Source organism: Mandrillus leucophaeus, unplaced genomic scaffold (assembly GCF_000951045.1).
Source record: "Mandrillus leucophaeus isolate KB7577 unplaced genomic scaffold, Mleu.le_1.0 Scaffold1187, whole genome shotgun sequence".
Classification (NCBI taxonomy): Eukaryota; Metazoa; Chordata; class Mammalia; order Primates; family Cercopithecidae; genus Mandrillus; species Mandrillus leucophaeus.
The window spans coordinates 58,060-77,542 of NW_012100176.1; the positions used below are offsets into that span (position 1 = coordinate 58,060).

At 35.5% G+C, this 19,483-nt stretch overlaps 1 protein-coding gene across 2 annotated transcripts in view; it reads right to left on the bottom strand.

Moving 5' to 3' along the window:
• PIK3C3 (phosphatidylinositol 3-kinase, catalytic subunit type 3) overlaps positions 1-18,415 on the bottom strand; it is a 76,451-nt gene extending 58,036 nt beyond the window's left edge. The window contains exons 1-4 of one of the 2 annotated variants that reach the window (XM_011965813.1): positions 18,262-18,415; positions 15,875-16,063; positions 11,625-11,768; positions 3,822-3,951 (exon numbers count right to left, since the gene is read on the bottom strand). In XM_011965813.1, coding sequence (XP_011821203.1) covers positions 3,822-3,951; positions 11,625-11,768; positions 15,875-16,063; positions 18,262-18,329 — 531 coding nt within the window. In that variant the 5' untranslated portion in view covers positions 18,330-18,415. The remainder of the gene's footprint in view (positions 1-3,821; positions 3,952-11,624; positions 11,769-15,874; positions 16,064-18,261) is intronic. The other variant, XM_011965820.1, reaches the window with a different exon arrangement.
• Positions 18,416-19,483: the final 1,068 nt, after the last annotated feature.

Below are 19,483 nucleotides of genomic sequence, written 5' to 3' on the forward strand. Positions count from 1 at the left end.
TAGTCGGAATTCAACTGTAATAGGTGAGCAATAAATCAGAAGAGGGTTAAGTCCGGCTTGCAGTGGAAGTTCTTTGCTCAATAATTATCTAACACTGTCTTTTCACAGGCCATTAAATAGTTAATCTTCATTTCACAGTCCTGTTGTCCATTATCCCTAGATAACCAAGACTGAAGTAGTTCTATAAGTGACTAAACTTTCTTATCCTGCAGTTTGAAGACTGTTACTATGCTACTTATTTAGGCTCATGGATACCATGCGTAGTAAAAATGTTTTGCTATTATTAAGATTTATGTATATCTTTTTGGTCTTAAGTCAACTGTCATCTAAAAAATTAGAAACAATCATGGTGAATTCACTGGATGGAAAATAAAAGTGCAACAAGAAATAAACCATACTTAACATTCATAAATTTGAATACTAATTTCTTTTCTTAAAATGGTAGCGTGAGAAATACAGACATTACATCTACCATCTCTGTTCCTTCTGCACGAAAATGGAAACACGGAGCATACAAATACTTTCCCATGTTTAAAAGTTTATTATACCTAACACAATTTCAAAACGTTTTGAGAAAAAGAGTGACAATCTAACCGAACAATTTTTTACAATGTGTAATCAGAAAAAGAGAGAGTGAAAGACAGCAGGCACTACTGTGGCACAACTCTAAGAACAATTTAAGCATCTAAGCATAATTTTAAGAATGTAAGTATAATAATAATAAATTTAGTCAAAATAATTCTAAGTTAAGGATATAATTTTAAGAATGTAAGTACCAAAGTATACTCCCTCTGGTAAGTTAGTAAATTAACTAAATTAATTTACTTTACTTACTCTCTTACTCCTTAGTAAGAGAGTAAATTAAGACCATAGAAGTATCAAAATATATTTTCTCAAGTATAAGGCAAGACCATGTTTTAGGTGAGGAAGAGTTGTTTTTCAGAAACTCTGTCTAAAAATGTAAGAAGCAAGCACTAATCAAACAACAAAATTAAGAGCAAAGCCCCATTATTCACATTAGGCAAGCCCTATGTAACACTTTACCCTAGGCATACATATTGCAGAAAAAAAGGAATGACCTGAAAATAATACATTCAAAGTTGCAAATTAATAACCACGATTTTATTCTCTACTAAGATAATCACTATGAAACCCAGGTAGATAATCTCAATTATTTCCTCTATCAGTACTTTTAGAATCAATTAAATATAAAGAGCTACATGAGACCATAAAAGTCATTCGTCCATTCTAAACATCTGATTTTGCAAACTTAAAAATTATTTTCCCCAAGTTAGTAGAATGGCCAAAACTCTGACTCACAGTACACTGCTCTTCCCACTATAATGTGTTTCCAAGTGCCCAACCTTCCAATTTTGTCAAATCTTAAGACATCATTTTAAAAACACATTTCTCTTCGATAGCAGCTGTGATAGATAACAGTTCTGAAACTTCAAAAACCACAAGCAACTGCTATATCAAGAAGAAGGGACTATCGAGTTAGCCCAATACGTCAAGAAATAAAAAGAGCTTCCTTCAAAGAGGGAGCAATTCTTTAACAATGCTACAAACAGGACACCTTTTTCCCCTTTAAAAGAGTAATTACTCATTTTGATGGTTTCTGTTTAGTCTTTGGGGAACACAAGTTAATACTAATGCAAGCTGTCACAGCACAGCAAGCTCAGATGTCTCTACTCCATTCAGAAGTTAAAAGTACAGTTCTATTAGGGATGAAAGGATGTGGAAAGAGCTAGGCTCCAATTATTATCAGGAGGACTGTAAGCTGCTCACTCTCATTAATTTTTATTCCCATTTTACAAACCAATAAAAACTTAACCTGAAAACTGCTAACCATTCTGAACAATACAAACAGCACACAAATTTTAATAACTACCTCTTGAAAAAGCAGAATCCACTTGGAATACTCTAATATAAAGAATTTAGACTGGTGATGATTGTTACCAATTAACAAAAACATTAAGAAGACTTCTTTCCTACACCTCACTGAGCTCTGCACATGCTTAGTCATCATTTTTAGAGTTGCTAATGTGCACAAATAACTAAAAGAAAAATACGAACAAGTATTAAGGGTTACTGTTTCAATCATTAAAAAGGTGATCATTATTAAGTTCCATCTTTTTTCTATAAAATTCAAAAGATTAAAATGAGAAATCTATACTATTAACGTTGTGCTACATTAAAAAACCAGAAGTCCAACTGGGACTAATTCCAATGATTATACTCCATACATGAAGCCTGAAAAATGTCAGTTGTTACAAAAATTATTTTTTAAACCTTCCATCAAAAATAATTAGGGAAAAAAATTAGAAACCTGTGAACAGAAGCCTAAATAATGTGTTTAACAGAGAAACAATGTAGTTACATTGTGCAACTATAAAGCTTTATATTTCTTGACTCTGGCCGTTCCCCCTCAGACTTAGAATTTCACCTACAATATGAATCATAATGGCTACTCTTAAAAGACAATTTGAGAGCTTTTTTAAAATATTATTTTTTATTCTTTTTTAATTCAACCTTTTTCATATTATAGTGATCCACAGGCTATAAATGAATTGATTCTAATAAAATTTACATTAACTATTCCAGGTTTGTAAAAGGGACAGAGAGTAGCTCAAATGAAAGATCATCACTAAGATAAAGTCTTAAAGGCAGACATATGAAAAGCTTGAGACCTTTCCTACATCCCATGTTAGAATGCATACAAAATCTCAGAATGAGTAGAAGACACAAATATTAATTTTTATTTAATTATGGATGGGAGAAGTAGACAATAGTATATTGGTTAATACAGTTATCAGGTTGCTACGACATCATTCTTCCTTAAAAGAGCAATACAAAAAGACAAATTGAACTTGACAAAAATTCTATGTTGAAGCACGAAGCCTAGCCAACTCAAGTACTTATTCTTGAAGATTTTTTCTGTATGTGAGTAAAGGCAATAAGCTGTTAAAAGCTTAGCATCAAAACTTCCTCCAGACATTAAAGAGGCACTCCTACTAATAAGACTGCAAAAGAAAAGTACACGTTATAATTACAAGAAAGTGTCCTAACCAGGTAACTGCAAAAGGATCCTTAAACAGTATCTAATACAGTGCTTTGTGAAAGGAGGTTCACAAAATAAAGGACAGCGTTGCAATTTATGCACAGAATAGAGTTTAGTTTCTATATTTCTAAGTGAAAACACTTGATTAAAACAACTTTGAAAGAAAAAGGTAATAACTTCATCCACGTACAAAGAAACTTTATACCAGTTAATTGTATAAGTCATCTTCACTTCCAAATGGCATAAGCTTCTCTAGCATGTTACACTTACAACTTTAAGGCTATGTCACCAGAAAAAGTGGGTGGTCATCTTGAAAATGGCACCAACGCTCTACATTTTCAAACCTGACAGATTTCCGGACACAAGATCACGTATTGTATGATTCCATTTATATGAAATTTCCAGAACAGGCAAACCCATAGAGATAGTAAGTAGATTAGTAGTTGCCTGGAACTAACTGCAGGGAGGAGGAAATGGGAGTGACTGTTAATGGAGCACGGTTTCTTTCAGGGGTGATGAAAATATACTAAAATTATATAGTGGTGATGATTACACAAGTCTGTAAATTTACTAAACCATCAGACTGTATGCTTTCCAAGGGTGAATTTTATGGTATGTGAATTATATCTCAATAAAACAATTATTTAAACGTTAGATTTAGATTTTTTAAAAATCTGACAGAATTCATAATGTCAAGGTATATATACTACAATAGACATCAGTCAGAGCTTTGCACCTGTTCCAAATGACTTTTTTTTACCTTGGCAAGGCGGCTCATCTGATCTTCCGAGAGAGTGCTACTTGTTCTGCCAGGAGTTTTTGTGGGTTCTGATCCATCTGCTTCTACATTAGGCCAGACTTTCAAGTCATGCATCCCTTGGCGAAACATGCTAGGGAAAAAGACAATGTTCAGGATAGAAGTAAATTAATACAGTTCATTACAGGAAATTTTAGATTCCTAAAAATAAACAGAATTCTACACATGGAAATGTATATCTCCACTGCCAAGCTTTAAGCCCCCAGTGGAATGTAAAGCAATTAACCAAGCAACTAAAATCCATGTCACACTGCTTTGTACATGCCATTCTTTTTTCCTCCAAGCAGTCAGAACTATGACAGAGAATTCTACACATAGAGTGGAAGGAGAGAAGGATGAGAAATGAGCACACACATTTCATCACTTTGGTGAAGATCTAAGGAATAACAGAGATTAAACTTCTAACCAATTGAAGAATGTCACATTTACAATGACTAAAATCAAAATTTAAATAATTACATAACTTTTCTTTAAATGACATTACAGTAGACTATATAGTCAAACTGCCTTGAATCACAGCTGTGCTATTACCCACATAACCCTAGGGTAAACTACTTAAACCTCCCTGTACCTCAGTTTCCTCTTTTATAAAATAGGATAAAAGGACTTGTATCCCACAAGGTTGCTGGAAAAATTAAATAAATCAGTACAAGTAAAAAGTCATTAGAACAGTGACTGGCCTACGGTAAGTATTCAATAAATGTTAGCTATTACTAGTCTTTTTGCTGTACAAATTGATTTTTCTCCTTTCTTTTCCATAAAAGGCATGTTCTAAAAGTGAATACAATAGTAGACTCACACAAAAACATTTCCCATGTCTATAAATCAAAATTTAGCATATAGCCAGAATTCAGCCTAAGCTTGGTTATCCCGCTTCAAAGTGAAAGAATATATAACCTTTGTCCTGTTTTTGTCAAAAAGCTACCAAGAAGATATAAAGATGAAACGAACTCGTAAGAGCTTTAGACAGCTATGCGTTTTAATTACGCTGCTGCCAAGTTTCCATGCTTCTTTCCAATGGGGAGGTTAAAGATGTTCTTCTGTTAATGTGTTTTCTTTTTCAAAAAAATATTTCAGAACAAGAATTTTCAAACATAAAGTCTACTCAAACAGCATCTACTCAAAGCTCAATAAGTTGTTTCTTACTCTTAGAAATAAAAAGACTATAGAAATTGCAACAGAAAGAAAAAAGCTCTAAGTGTGTGTAGATGAACAGGCACATCTAAAGCATTTCATACACTTTCACATTTAATACTTTTTTAAAAAAACAAGGTACAGGCTGGGCACGGTGGCTCACACCTGTAATTTCAGCACCTTAAGAGGCTGAGGCAGGCAGACCACTTGAGCTCAAGTGTTTGAGACCAGCCTGGGCAACATGGCGAAACCCTGTCTTAAAAAAAAAAAAAAAAAAAAAAAAATTAAAATTAGCTGGGTGCAGTGGTACATGCCTGTAGTTTCTGGGGGGGCTGAGGCAGGAGAATTGCTTGAGCCTGGGAGGACGAGGCTATAGTGAACCATGTTTGCACCACTGTACCCCTGCCTGGGTGAGAAAGTGACACTCCATCTCCAAATTAAAAAATAAAATAAAATAAACTGTCTCCTTAACTGCTAGTGGTTCACATAAATTTTTTCAAATCATTATTATAATGTTCTGGCTAATAAAAAATTCCTTCATAGATTTTCCTAAGGTAATAAAGATTTTCACTAAACATTATATAATGTGTATAAGTAATGATGCCATAAACATTTAGATTGGGAACTATAAAAGACAGTTACAAACTCATGAGCACAATAAGATCAAAGACCGTATCTGTTAAAAGGTCCTAAAGTTGGCAATAAACCAGGTAATTCTAGTAACTGTATTTGCAAAAGCTTACCTTATGGGCCCATACAAAATGCATCAGCTGGCTGTGATGAATCAAAATTCTCAATATTTATTTATCATGTTAAACATCAAAAGAAAGTTACAGTACAAAAAACACACATATACACGCCTCTTATAAAGTTAATTTTCTTTCTCTTTCAACTGAGATACAGATTCAACATTAAGCAGTCCTGCTTAGAGCAGTCTCTAAGGAACTATGTACAGTGAGATAATATCACTTTAAATAAATATCCTTAAATGTACCTTCAGAAATAGCAGAAGGCTTCCCTTCCTTCTCTCTACCTTCCCAACCCCCAGTGAATACTTTGGCTGGCTGAACTTAACTGAATCAAAAATAAGCACATTTGGCAAGAAGTCAGTTTACTAAATGATTTAGGTGCCTTGGGATGGAGCTAGAGAAGAGATTTAAGGATAGGGGACGTGGAGGGTATGGGTGATGCCAAGTGACTCAAATGAGCAAGTGAACGTATTACTTTCTTTTGACACTAATGGAACTTTGCAGAGAGTTACACAGCCTCCAGGTGGCAAGGCAGAAGATGCTCAGAGCATCGTGTCCACTTGGGAAATTAAGCCAAACAGGCAAGACAGAAGAAACAGCACAGCAGGATCTCCTTCTGACTCCAGCAGAGGCCCCAGCAACAGCTGCTGTTGATATTCCAGCTTGCAGTGCCAAGCCACTACAGCACCAACTGCCTTGACTTCCAGGATTCACATTTAGAAAAAACAACTGCAAGAGAAATCCGCAGCTTGCATGTGGTTCTTTGCCAGTTCAACCTAACAATCAATCCATTCTTAAGCTACTTTGAAATTTCACAAGCTAGGCTTTCAAATTAAGGATGATACATTATTCTAGCCTTATCCCTAACAAATCAGTCTTTCAATTATTTATTAGACTATTCTCCAAGAAGTTCTGCCTCACACTGACTCACGTAAACAAAACAGATATTAGCAAACAGCAAGAGCTGATAGTCACAAGATTACCAATACTACAATACTAGATGTCTTGAGGATCAATTTAACAGTATTAAGTACACAAGAGAAGCCTTTAGGGGAAAAGGCGAGGGGCAGCTGGCGTTATTTCACTGCATAAGAAACATCTGAGGAAACTATGGTTTAAGGCAGCATTTCCCTAAGCTACGAGAATGGTAGTGGCACATGGCATGGTTTTTGAGGACAGGTGGAAGAAAATCTGCACATGCTTCCTGCTGAGACCACCCAGAGTATTCATATTGCCCTGTCTCCCTGGATGGCAGCACCATGCAGGGAAGTAGCTGTGAGCCAGCAGCACAAGGAGATGTCTGCACTCTGCTGTAGCACCAGGAACATCCTGAACATTATCTTTCACAAATCAAAGCTGCACAAGAAGACCTGTAGCTGCTGAGGACTAGGGAATGCCTGGCTTTTCTTCAACGCGAGGCAGCTCACCCGCAGGGCAAGGCTGCAGGGCAGAGAGGAAACAAAACAAAAAGCTGTTTTAATTTCATAGAGTTTCTTAGAATTCCTTCTTCTGAGGTGAAGGTCAGTACAAGCGCCAGCACAGGGGGAATACAAGTTGGTGATTTAGTCTTTTTTCACTCCACCCCCTCAAAATATCTTAGACCTGTATTAAAATCTTACGTTATGTTAGTTATGTTTGGATAACTGCCTACAACTATATAGAGGTTGAACTGATTAAAAATGAAAATGATGTAAAGCCTGATCTTCACCTTAAGCTGAGAGTGAGCTGAATATCCCGTGTATATCTGACTATGGAAAACAGAACCATTCTAATTAAAGGACCTTTTTTGAAGATACTGTATGCATATTTTGCAAATCAAATGAATTCCATATCATGTGTATTCACTAGGGATTCTTTTACTTCAATTTCTAAAATTTAATAGCATAGTTATTGTCATTATATTTAGTCTTACTATTACCCACTAATGTTAAATAATACCTGTTTTCCATGTACAACAGGGATATCATGTTTTTCTTTTAAAATAAGTGGAAGTTTAAAAAAAGTAAGTTGGGTTAAATAAAAATATCAAGAACAATAGGCCAGGTGCGGTGGCTCACGCTTGTAATTCCAGCACTTTGGGAGGGCGAGGCAGGCGGATCACCTGAGGTCAGGAGTTTAAGACCAGCCTGGCCAACATAGTGTAACCCTACCTCTACCAAAAATACAAAAATGAGCTGGGCGTGGTGGCAGGTGCCTGTAATCCCAGCTACTCAGGAGGCTGAAGAAGGAGAATCGCTTGAACCCAGGAGGCGGAGATTGCAGTGAGCTGAGATCGTACCACAGCAGGGCAACAGAGTGAGACTCCATCTCAAAAAAAAAGGATAATATACTTAGTAAAGAGATATGAATGGAATTCTAAAAGTGATAAGTAAATGACTCAAGTTGGAGAAATCAAGCTTTAAGTGAGATAATTTCACGCAATCAGTGCTTCTCTCTAACAGGTTTCATTCATATCGGGCATCTGATGTGTTCGCGACATGAAAGAGTAGGATGACCTATTTTCCAGTTAGAGTTAAGAGAAAACAGATGACTTTCCAAGATTCAAAGTCTTATTTTAGTTAATGGCAGAAAACAAATTTAAGTAACCACTCACTTATTGCTACTGCTCCCTTTATAGAAATCCTTGGGGTTTAATGACTTAAAGTAGAACAAGTGCTACTGATTTATCTTTTAAGCACGCTGGCAGCTTGGTTTGGATGGGAGGTAAAGGAATTTTCCTTTCACTGGGATATACACAGAATTACAAATAAAGTGGGCTCCAAGAGAAGGAGTAAAGAAGAGGAACACATGAATGTATGTATAAGTCATATTAATAAATTACTATCACAAAGGTCAGTTCAGTGCTTCTCAAAATGTGGTCCATAGGCTCCCTTTCACAGAATCACTCAGGAAGATTGTTTAAAACGCTGATTCTTGGGCCCTACCACAGACACAATGAGTTAGTGAGAACCCACGAAGATGCTTTTCTCACAGGCTTCCCAGATGATTCTTAAACACAGGTTGATTACTACTGATTTAGTGTAGTACCTTAAAAAAAAGTGCCAGAAGCCAAACAAAACAGTACCAAAAATCAATCTGAGAGTTTGTTTAGATGTAGGCAGGTCATTTCACTGCATCTGTGGACATTTCAATTGTCCCACAATTATATCCTACTCAGAAAATCCCCTGAAACTAGATCCTAAAGTCCTCTAAAATGCACGAGTACTAACAGGTGTTTTTATGAGAGAACTTCCTATTGATATTCCAGAAGGTAAACCACTTGTGATGAATCTGGGAGGAAAAACTAAGAGGAACGTCTAGTTATTTCTCAAAAACATTTCGCCACTAAAAAGAGCTGTACATTTTTCTTTTTCTTCTCTGTTGCAAACAAGCCCCTCCCTAGTAACAAAAAATAAGGGGTAAATATTCTGTAAAAGAAATAATACTGATTTAGTAATATGTCCATTCTGCTGTAACATGCTATTTTATCAAGAAGTATATTTTAAAACTGAAAGTTACAATGTTTCAGACTATATTGAAATTATTTTTCCTGTGCAGATTTTAATAACAAATATCTCTTTAATAGCCACATTAAACTAAAATACCTAGGTATTAGTAAGCAACCAAGCTATTCCAAATGGGATTACATCTAGATTTCATTGATGAGCTCAGAAGCCTTTCCGACACACTCTATTTCTGGATAGAAAAGTTTAATATTATAAAGGCATCAATTCTCTCTTTAATTAACATATATAATTCAGTAAGATTTTCTAACAAAATAACAGTGAGTTTAATTGAGAAAATAATATTAAAATTTATCTGCCAAAACAAACCTGGAAATATTTTAAAAGAAAGACTAATAAGAATTACCCCATCTAATATTTAAACATTTTATAATACTATCCTACTGACAGAATAGCCCAGGAATGATACCTAATATTTATTGAGGTCATTTTAATATGTATTCAATACATAAATATATGATATAATATTTATCAGGACCATTAAATGTATTTAGTAATGTAATAACCATAAACTACTTAAGGAGGGAGATATTATTGTTCTTTCATTTAACATATGAAGACATTGAGGCATAAGATTAAGTAATTTGCCCAAGGATACATAGATACTAAGCAAAGAAGCCAAGATTTGAAGCCAGATAATCTACAACTAGCTTTCCTAACCACTATAGCACTATACACTAAAATGCCTCTCTTAGACTTCAACACAAGATGAATTGAGTATATAAGGATGCTATTTTAAAATAGCTGGATAAGATGGCTTATTTAATAAGTAGTGAAGGGACAAATATTCAAACCATTTGTTTTGGTTTTCTCTAAAAAGCTATTCTCACTATATCATTCCTTTCACAATAGTAATTTTAGATAAATCAAAGATTTTAATGTAAAGGAATAAAAGCATAACAGAAGAAAGCATTTTAAAGAACCTTAAATGGGAACTTTCTAAAACATCAAATTCACAACCCAAAAACTAAAAACTGATAGCTTCAAGATAACAATTTAAAATCCATGAAGAGCAAACAAATACATACTAAGTCAAAAGAACAAGCCAAACCAGAACAGCAGTATTTGTAACATAACCCACAACGGGCTAATTTCATTCATCTACAAAGACTCCTTATATATCAATAAGAAAACGACAACTCAAAAAAAAGCAAAGAATTTTATGGTATGTGAATTATATCTGAATTTCTAAAAAGGACAAAGTACATCAAAAAGCAATTCATGGAAACATAAACACAAATAGTCAACAAACACTCCAAAATATGATCCTCCTCATCCTTAATGATGTAAAAATTAAATAACATTTTTTAACTTTAAAGTAGACAAAAATTAAGACATCTGTAATATCCAGACAGATTAAGATCTATACCATTTCACACTGAAAGGAACCAGAACTTCTTTCAGAGATTTCAGATCTGGAGCAGAAAATTATCAAATGATCCTGGAAAAACTTGTCTACCACAAAGCAAAGAAGCTACCAATCACTACTAGTGTACTGTCCAAAGGACATGGGGTCTACTTGAAGGAGCTCCTACTGACCAAAAATGGGATTTTTTGAGCATTATAAAGAGTAAAGACAGCAATGGACTGAAACATATAAAAAACAGAATGTACAAAAGCCATCAATCACCACCTTTACAAGTTACTAGGGCACAAACTCATTAGTCTTGAAATTGATAAAGGGAAAGAAAATTAAACATTCATCTGTCTTTCCTATATGAACTAACTAAATACTTGATGAAGGACCAAGTTCTTTAGTGAAAAATTCCAATTAGTAAATGCAGAATAATAATAGAAAGTCACAAATTCTCTAAAGATAGACTGAGTCCTCTGTCCCTGGAGAAAAAGGATATAGCGAAAATATCCTTTGGAACTGTGGGTTTTTTTTTTTTTTTTTTACAATAAACATTTAGTATTTGTACATGTTTCAAAAACTGAATTATCTTTTCTATCACAATCATTACCATCATTAGCAAATGAATGCTTTTTAATCCTGTTTTTCATCCTTTCTATCAATATTATAAAAAAGCAGATAAACCCTATAACAAAGCAGTTATAGTATACGTCAAAGTCACTTTTCCCTAAAAGCAAGGTTCTATTTCCCAATGACTTCTATTTTCTAGCAGAAATCACACTACCAATCACCAACAGTAGAGCAATATAAATTGATTTCTTTATCTATCTGTATATCCTGTAGGAAATACATGCTAAATTCAGTATAAGGAATGATCAAATCATATGTACCTAACTGGTTTACACTGGAGCCTGGGCATAAACTATTAAAGCCTTCCCTCATTCTGAAAAAGAAAAGGGTCAGAAAGCAGCTGCACTCCTACAGATGAGACCAACAGAATGCTTACCCGTATTTTCCAAAGAGCGAAACCGTTGTTCCTCCTACAGGCACTGCTTTTCCAGGTCCATACACATCCCATATGGTGAGCGCCACTTGGGCATTCCTGGGCAGGTCAGGGTATTTTACTGGTAGTTTCAGCCATTCGTTCCAGCTATGGAAGTAAAGTTAACATAAATCAGATATATATGCGTGTGTGTGTATATATGTGTGTATATATGTATGTAGATGAATAAACATGTGTGTATATATGTATGTAGATAAACCCTCTAGATATTTATGTAAATTTTCTTATACATTTAAACCTCATACTGTATTTGATAATTTCAACCCTCTTCAAGAGAAGCTGGCTTTTAAATTCCAAAAGAATACTGTGCCAACATTATACAAACTATTCCCTAGCAGACACATAGAATTCTATTTCTGTTTACTCAAAATTATTCTGTTCATTCAAAGTTATTATCTAAGGGACATATCTTAGTCTATGTTAAATACATCTGTATTGATAAAACATTTAACAAAATTTCCAAAAACTTAAACAACAAATCATTTATATATGCCATATAAATTAGGGATGGCTATCAATTTCAAGAAAAAGAGTTATTAAATCCTTTTCTTCTACGAAATACTTTTTTTAAAAAATCACAAGCTTAAGAAAGCCAGTATCTACTATAGATAGGCTCAAACAACTAAATGAAATTATTTAATTACTAGCCACACGGTAGGGCAGGCTAAAAAGAAAAACACTAAGCAGTGCCATCTTTTGCCAATGAATAAACCACACACCAGCTAAAGTCAAAGACAACAATAAGCAATTTCTTTTTGGAAAATATTGTGATATTTCTTATTCTGTCCTTTAATGACAACGAGACAATACCAATGACCAACTAATCATATGTCTCAAAACTTTTCCTATTCAACACCAGGCAACAACACCTCTTTCAATCAAAGCAACTGCACTTAATCTGTTTTTATATACTAGCCTTCTGCAGAAGAGTTTTGAAAAAAAGAAAAAAATGATGCTATTTTGGAAGGCCGAGGTGGGCAGATCACTTGAAGTCAGGAGTTCGAGACCAGCTTGGCCAACATGGTGAAACCCCGTCTGTACTAAAAATACAAAAAAAAATTAGCCAGGCGTGTTGGTGCGCCTGTAGTCCCAGCTACTTGGGAGGCTGAGGCAGGAGAATCGCTTGAACCCAGGGGGCAGAGATTGCAGTGAGCCAAGATCATGCCACTGCACTCCAGCCTGGCGACAGAGTGAGACTCCATGTCAAAAAAAAAAATATCCTTCAGCTAAAAACTTTGAAAACTGCTCCAGATATTCGAGAAGTTATAGAAAAATCTAGTCAGACACCAAAAAGGTGTATATTTTGGACACCACTTTGTTTTCTTCCTCTTCATGCATCATCCCTATCACATCTGCTAACCCTCATTAACCTTAAGATTACATTCACCTGGCAACAATTAAAACATCACAAGATTGCAAAGCCTAAATCTGGATGGTCCAATCCCCACCAAGTACCTCCATCACCGCATACCACTGTGCTAGCACTCGAATCTGATTAAAATACTTCTGTATCCTAACTTTGCAATTTTTGAATTAGATGGTATTAATATGTCTCTCTACAGCCATTTTCAAAACCTTTATGAGACAATGTGAAATATAAGTGTTCTTAAAAATGTAAACTACTTCCCTGAAGAATAATATTCACATAAGAAAAACTTAGAAATGTGCAGTACATACACCTAAAGATGAGAATTTACCTTAAGTGTAATTAAAGAAAGTACAAGTGTCCCTCATGGGATCTGTTAGTGTAGGACAAAACAGGACATGATATGATAGACTTGAATACATTTTGAATGAGTTCCTCATTATTAGAACTCTCACAACCCACTATCAGAAAGTCAGAAATCAAACAGATTTAAAATCTCATACTGGCCCTAAAACACAATCTGAACTAAGGAATGCAAAAATTTGGACAGCAAGAGATCCCTTTATGACCTAATTTATTCTTTCCAAGGTTTATACAGTATCTCTTTTAAGCAAATACTTACAAAGAATAAGGACTATTTAAAGTTTTTACCTCCATTCATTTTAGGATGGCAATTTTTGTTTTGATGAACTACCAATAAATTCAACTTTTGAACACTAAAGAGCAGGATGTATAAAATGTGCAAATGTTTTCTCCTAGTCTTCTAAAGACTATTTTTTTTTACTTTATTTTATTTTATTTTTATTTTTGAGACAGAGCCTCGCTCCGTTGCCCAAGCTGGAGTATAGTTGCTCAATCTCGGCTCACTGCAACCTCTGCCTCCTGGGTTCCAGCGATTCTCCTGCCTCAGCCTCCCAAGTAGCTGGGATTACAGGTGCCTACCACCATGCCCAGCTAATTTTTGTATTTTTAGTAGAGAGGGGGTTTTACCACGTTGGCCAGGCTGGTCTTGAACACCTGACCTCAGGTGATCCACCCAGACAGTATTTTTTTTAAAAGTCTATTCTCATGCTATTTTACCAAAAATAAGGTGTTTTTCTAAATCTATTGTCTACATAGCTTAGACATTTTAATTTCAAAGTAGTTTTAAATAATTTTAAGTACTTTCCTTATTAAGTACTTTCACAATTTAAAAATTACAAATTTTTAAAATTCAAACTTTTAGAGATCAAACATGGGAGTTTTCACATTCTTGCAAATATATAATATAAAAATTAATGCAGAGAAGACTTGGCAAATGGGAAGAGGAGGAGAAAATCTTTTATCTTTTAATTGAGAATTTGTTTTTGCTGTAATCTCCTTTTTTGTCAAGTCATGCAACAAAACCCACCATACATTTTTCCTCACCAAAATATTTTTGACTTTCTAGACCTAAATTTGTTTTAACTCTTTTGTGAGTAATAAGTGACCTCAAAAATCTAATTAAAGCTTTGAGCTCTGTCCTTGAAAAAATACAGAAGAAACAAAATTCTGCATACACCTTCAGGGGTTTGAAGACTTTCTGATTCCAGTTTAAGAATCTCTGATACAATTAAGGAATTCGGCTCCATTGTTTTAAATGTGATGATGATGGTACTATAGTTATGCTTTAAAAACAGATATACAGAAATACTTACAGTTAAGTTGTTATAACGTTTGAGATTTGTTTCAAAATGGTGAGAATACAAGATTGGCCATGAGTTAACACTAGGTATATAATAGAAACGTAGGCGTTCACTGTATTATTCTATGTTCATAGGTTTAAAATTTTCCAGAATAAGAAGTATTAAGTATATAGAGACATATTTTTTACGTGTGTGTGTGTATCTACATACACACATATCTCTCTCTATATATATATACACACACAGATATATCAGATATATATAGAAATACAGATGGACTAGATAGGCAGACAGATCTCTCTCCACAAAAGACTACTGAAGAAACTACACCATTAAAATATTTGGTTTTGACACAGCCAGATCACCAGAGTTCAGGTTTCTGCTCTCTGAAAACCCTTTCCAGCCACACTTGGTGACACCTGGGACACACAGGGTTGAACCCTCTATGGCACAGTCTGGCTGTCCATGTGGTCGCATCCTGTCTCCCAAGGAATACGCTTTCCTTAAAAGCATACAGCCTGTGTATCCTGCACTGAGCCTACCAGAGTGCTGAATAACACTCACTCATTAAACATCAGAACTGCACTATATAGTCTATCAAATAAGAAGTGTCAAGAAGTCATATTAAAGATCCACAATACTCTTCTGAAAAACAGGAACTTCATGTTCATCATATTTACCCTGCATCTTGACAATGTTTTGCTAATGTACCACGCTGAATAAACCATGAATCTAAATAAACTAGTTTCATATGTATAATAATAATAAAAATTTTAACTGAACAGATGGCAACAGAGTTATCTCTAAAGATCTGAGCTCCAAACATCAGGTTGGACAATATTTCAGACTATCCAGAAGTATTTATGCGTTCAAGAGCACAAGATGGTAAAATGCCACAGATGTGTTTGGTCATGTAAATCAATCAAGTGCTTATCAAAATGTCGATATGCTAAATACAAACATAAATCCATTTCCATTTCAACTGCAGTTATAATAGTGATATGCATAGTACTTTATCTGAGTATGTTTCTACTTCAAATGATTTGATCAATGCCTATAGGTATTAAGAAATTCTTCTATAATTCTACTAAATTATACTGGCAGCATCCATAAAGAAAGGTAAGAACAGTCTGGAACATACCATAAGCCAGAAAAAAACTTACTTCCATCTTGTACTAAATGCTTTGTAGGATGTTCTCACTGGCAAGGCCAAAGGCTTCCCTTCTGCAAAAACCTGACAAGTAACATAAAGATCCGAGCATGTCTCTTGGTATAGTCCTGAAAACTTCAACATTGGGTCTTCTAGGACAGCTTTATAACTCTTCTGTTCTCTCTTCCCTTCCAAGCTTCCTCTGAAAGCACAAGAGCAACAATGTTTTAGACCTGAATTTTTTAAACATGTACATATATGCATAAGAACTAAGCATGTACATATATGCTTTAAGCATGTATACATATGCATAAGTATAAAAAGAGTTTACCTTTGTGTTAAGGTATGCTACTTAAACAACATTTTCCTGTATATGCAATTAATGTCATTTTAATATATGGTAAGGGTTTCTTAAAATCCTAACATACCTAATATCAGTCCTATCTTCATCAACACATTTCTCTATTTTATACTTCTGAATTTTAAACCCTGCCACCAACCCTTGATCTACCCTCCAGAAGTCACCAGCTTTCTAGACCTTGGTTTCATTTTCTTCATTTCAAGTTGACCAAATATTCATCTGTTCTTTCAGGAAACGTTTACTATCGTGGGCATAGAAGTCCAGAAGAAAGAAAAGATAAACAATACAGTATTACAATAAAATATTAAGTCATTGCTTCTGGGGAGAAAAATTTACTTTTAACTGCATGTTTTTATTCTACTCTTTCCTTTTTTTTTTTTTTTTTTTTACTATGCATATGCACTGTCTGATCATTTCTTTAAAAAATAGTGGTATAAGTCATAAAAGATATGCATAGGATACTATCAGAGGGAGGAACATTTTTTAGACATCAAGATTACATCAGATACTGTGCCAGGAATTTTATATTTTCTTTCTTACATAATTTTCACCATATTCTCATTTTATAAATGAGGAAACAGAGACTTATAAACTACTCATTATCCAAAGTCACAAAGTAACAGAGCTGAGAATAAACACTAGGGCAGGGAAGCCAAAGCCAATATTCTTCCCATTACAGCGAAATAAATCAGAGTCTCAAGAGTACTTAGGCTGGCGTGGGGAAGGGACTTAGTACCCCAGATAGATGTCTGAAATGATCCTGAACAATGCATGACAGTTGGAGCAAAAGATGCAGAACGTCATCTCAAAGGGAAAGGCGACAGAGTGAGACCCTGTCTCAAAAAAAAAAAAAAAAAAGGACTGACTTTTTGGTTTTATTTTTAATGTTCAAACATTTCAAAAAATGCATTCGTATATCCAAGAAATAGTGAACATCAAGCTGAAGGAAAGCCCTTTATCAATACTGATCCTGTATAAACTACTAGTGGTGTATGCTATGGAAAATACCTTAAATGGGTGTATAAAGTAGCATACAAAGGTACAACGTGGTTGTTGACATATTACTTTTACCACCACCACCACAAACTAAAAAGTAAAGGATTTGTCAGCGAATAAGGGACTTCTGAAAATAAAATGAAACGATCATTCAAAGGTACATCTGACAACTGAGAAAATTTATTTATCACTTACTGCAGGCCTTTGACCAACACATATTTGTTGAATATTAACTGAACATACACAAGAAATGTTTATTAATTATGGATGATGCTGTGGTCAATAATTTGTGACAGCTTTGACAACACTTCTATATGACCACCTTAAAAGAGACGTAATTTCCAACTCTGTCTTGTCCGTCCCTCGTCATTATACCAGTTCCATTATCCTCATCTCAAGATATCACGCTCCTGACCTTTACTTCAGCCGCGGTGCCCCCAAAGTTTTCCTGCAATGACTCTTTCCTCCTATCTTCTTGGTACCCTTGCAACTGGCACCCTCATCTTTGACTTATTCCCAACTTCCCTGACTAAATACTGCCATAATACCCAAAGATTCACCCTAGGCCTCTATCACTTCCCGTGCTGCTAATATACCATGTGCTCATCTTATTCTCGACTATCGCATCTGATTGTGCCTACCTCTCCATAATTTCTGAAGCCTTCATTCCACCCTACAAGCCCCGTTCCAAAATAAAGACCGTCCTCTTACTTACGAAGAGGCTCGATTTCTTAATTTACAATAAAATAGTAATAAACTCTCAAAAGGCTGAACAGCAAAAACTTTAAAGACTGTAAAATACAGTGGAACTTAAGGGCTATTCCTACTGCTGTGCTTCTCAGAGACCACGTATTAAATCCTTTTCCAACAGAGCCCCTCTCCACGATCCACTCTCGCGCCTCCCCGGCTACAGCCCTCCCAGCCGTCCCCAGTCCGCGCCTTGAGACGAGTCACATACTTTCTCCCTCTCACTCCCAACAAGCCCCTACCCCCACGCCCCTACGCCCCAGCAATCCCACTCCCTGTCCCGAGGATACTCTTACATCTTAAGCTGGACGTTGATATCCAGGTCACAACTGTAGATGTAGTGAAACTTCTCTGCTTCCCCCATCGCAACGTCGGCGAGGGTACGACCTATAGCGGAAAAAGCACAGGAAAGACAACAGAAATGAACCAGCTGAGTCCCACAACAGAGGAACTTCCGGTTCCGCCCTCGCCAGCACGCCTCCAATCCCAGCCTGGAGCGAGTTCCGACGCGGCGGAACTCCCGGCCGAAACAACTCTTCTGCGCATGTGCGCAAGGCGCCCACCATCTTACTTAAGGGTAAATGTATACGGGAAACGGCTTATCCGATTACATTCCAGTTTTCCTGTCTTGACAGCACTTTTTTTTTTTAAAGAAAAAGAGACGCTATCATTTGAGCTTGAGCTGTACCTAAAACAATACAAAAGAAAATTCAATTCAAAAAGAATTACAACAGCTTTCACTGGCGGCCGTCTAAACAGGTTACAAGCACAGAAATTGGAATTTTGCCAAGTTTAAATTCCAGTGGCCTTCCCCAAAATTGTAGCACTAATTTGCTATCGCAAGCAAGGATTTTCTCTTTCTGCTCTAAACAATAGGGAAAGGACTAAATAGAGAACAAATAAATCTGAGTTTCATGTTTGGTGTTGTCAATATTGATGCTACTTTGGACGTAATACTTGCATGCATGTTTAAACTGGGAATATTCAAACTCAATGTAGTTTCAAGCCCTAACCCAAGTCAGAACCTAGAGGCTTCCTGTAATAACTCTAGAACACAGATCTCTAAACCCTGTGAGCTCCTATAATGTTTATTTTTATAATTATTATAATCTAAAATTGTAATATTCACTTCCAATTAGATTGAAAACTCTTGGAAGGTAAGACTAGTGTGCCATTTACTTCTGTGTCTTGCCCCCCTCACTGTCTAATACATTGCTGAGTTTAATACTTCCTACTTATTGGTTATTACTGATGATATTGAATGAAAGTCTCCATTTTCTATGCCTTTATTTCTTTTTTCTTTCTTTCTTTCTTTTTTTTTTTTTTTCTTTTTGAGATGGAGTTTTGCTATTGTCGCCCAGGCTGGCTCGATTTCAGCAAACTGCAACCTCCACCTCCCGGGTTCAAGTGATTCTCCTGCATCAGCCTTCCAAGTAGCTGGGATTACAGGCACCCGCCAGCCAGTCCGGCTAATTTTTGTATTTTTAGTAGAAACGAGTTTTCACCTTGTTGGCCAGT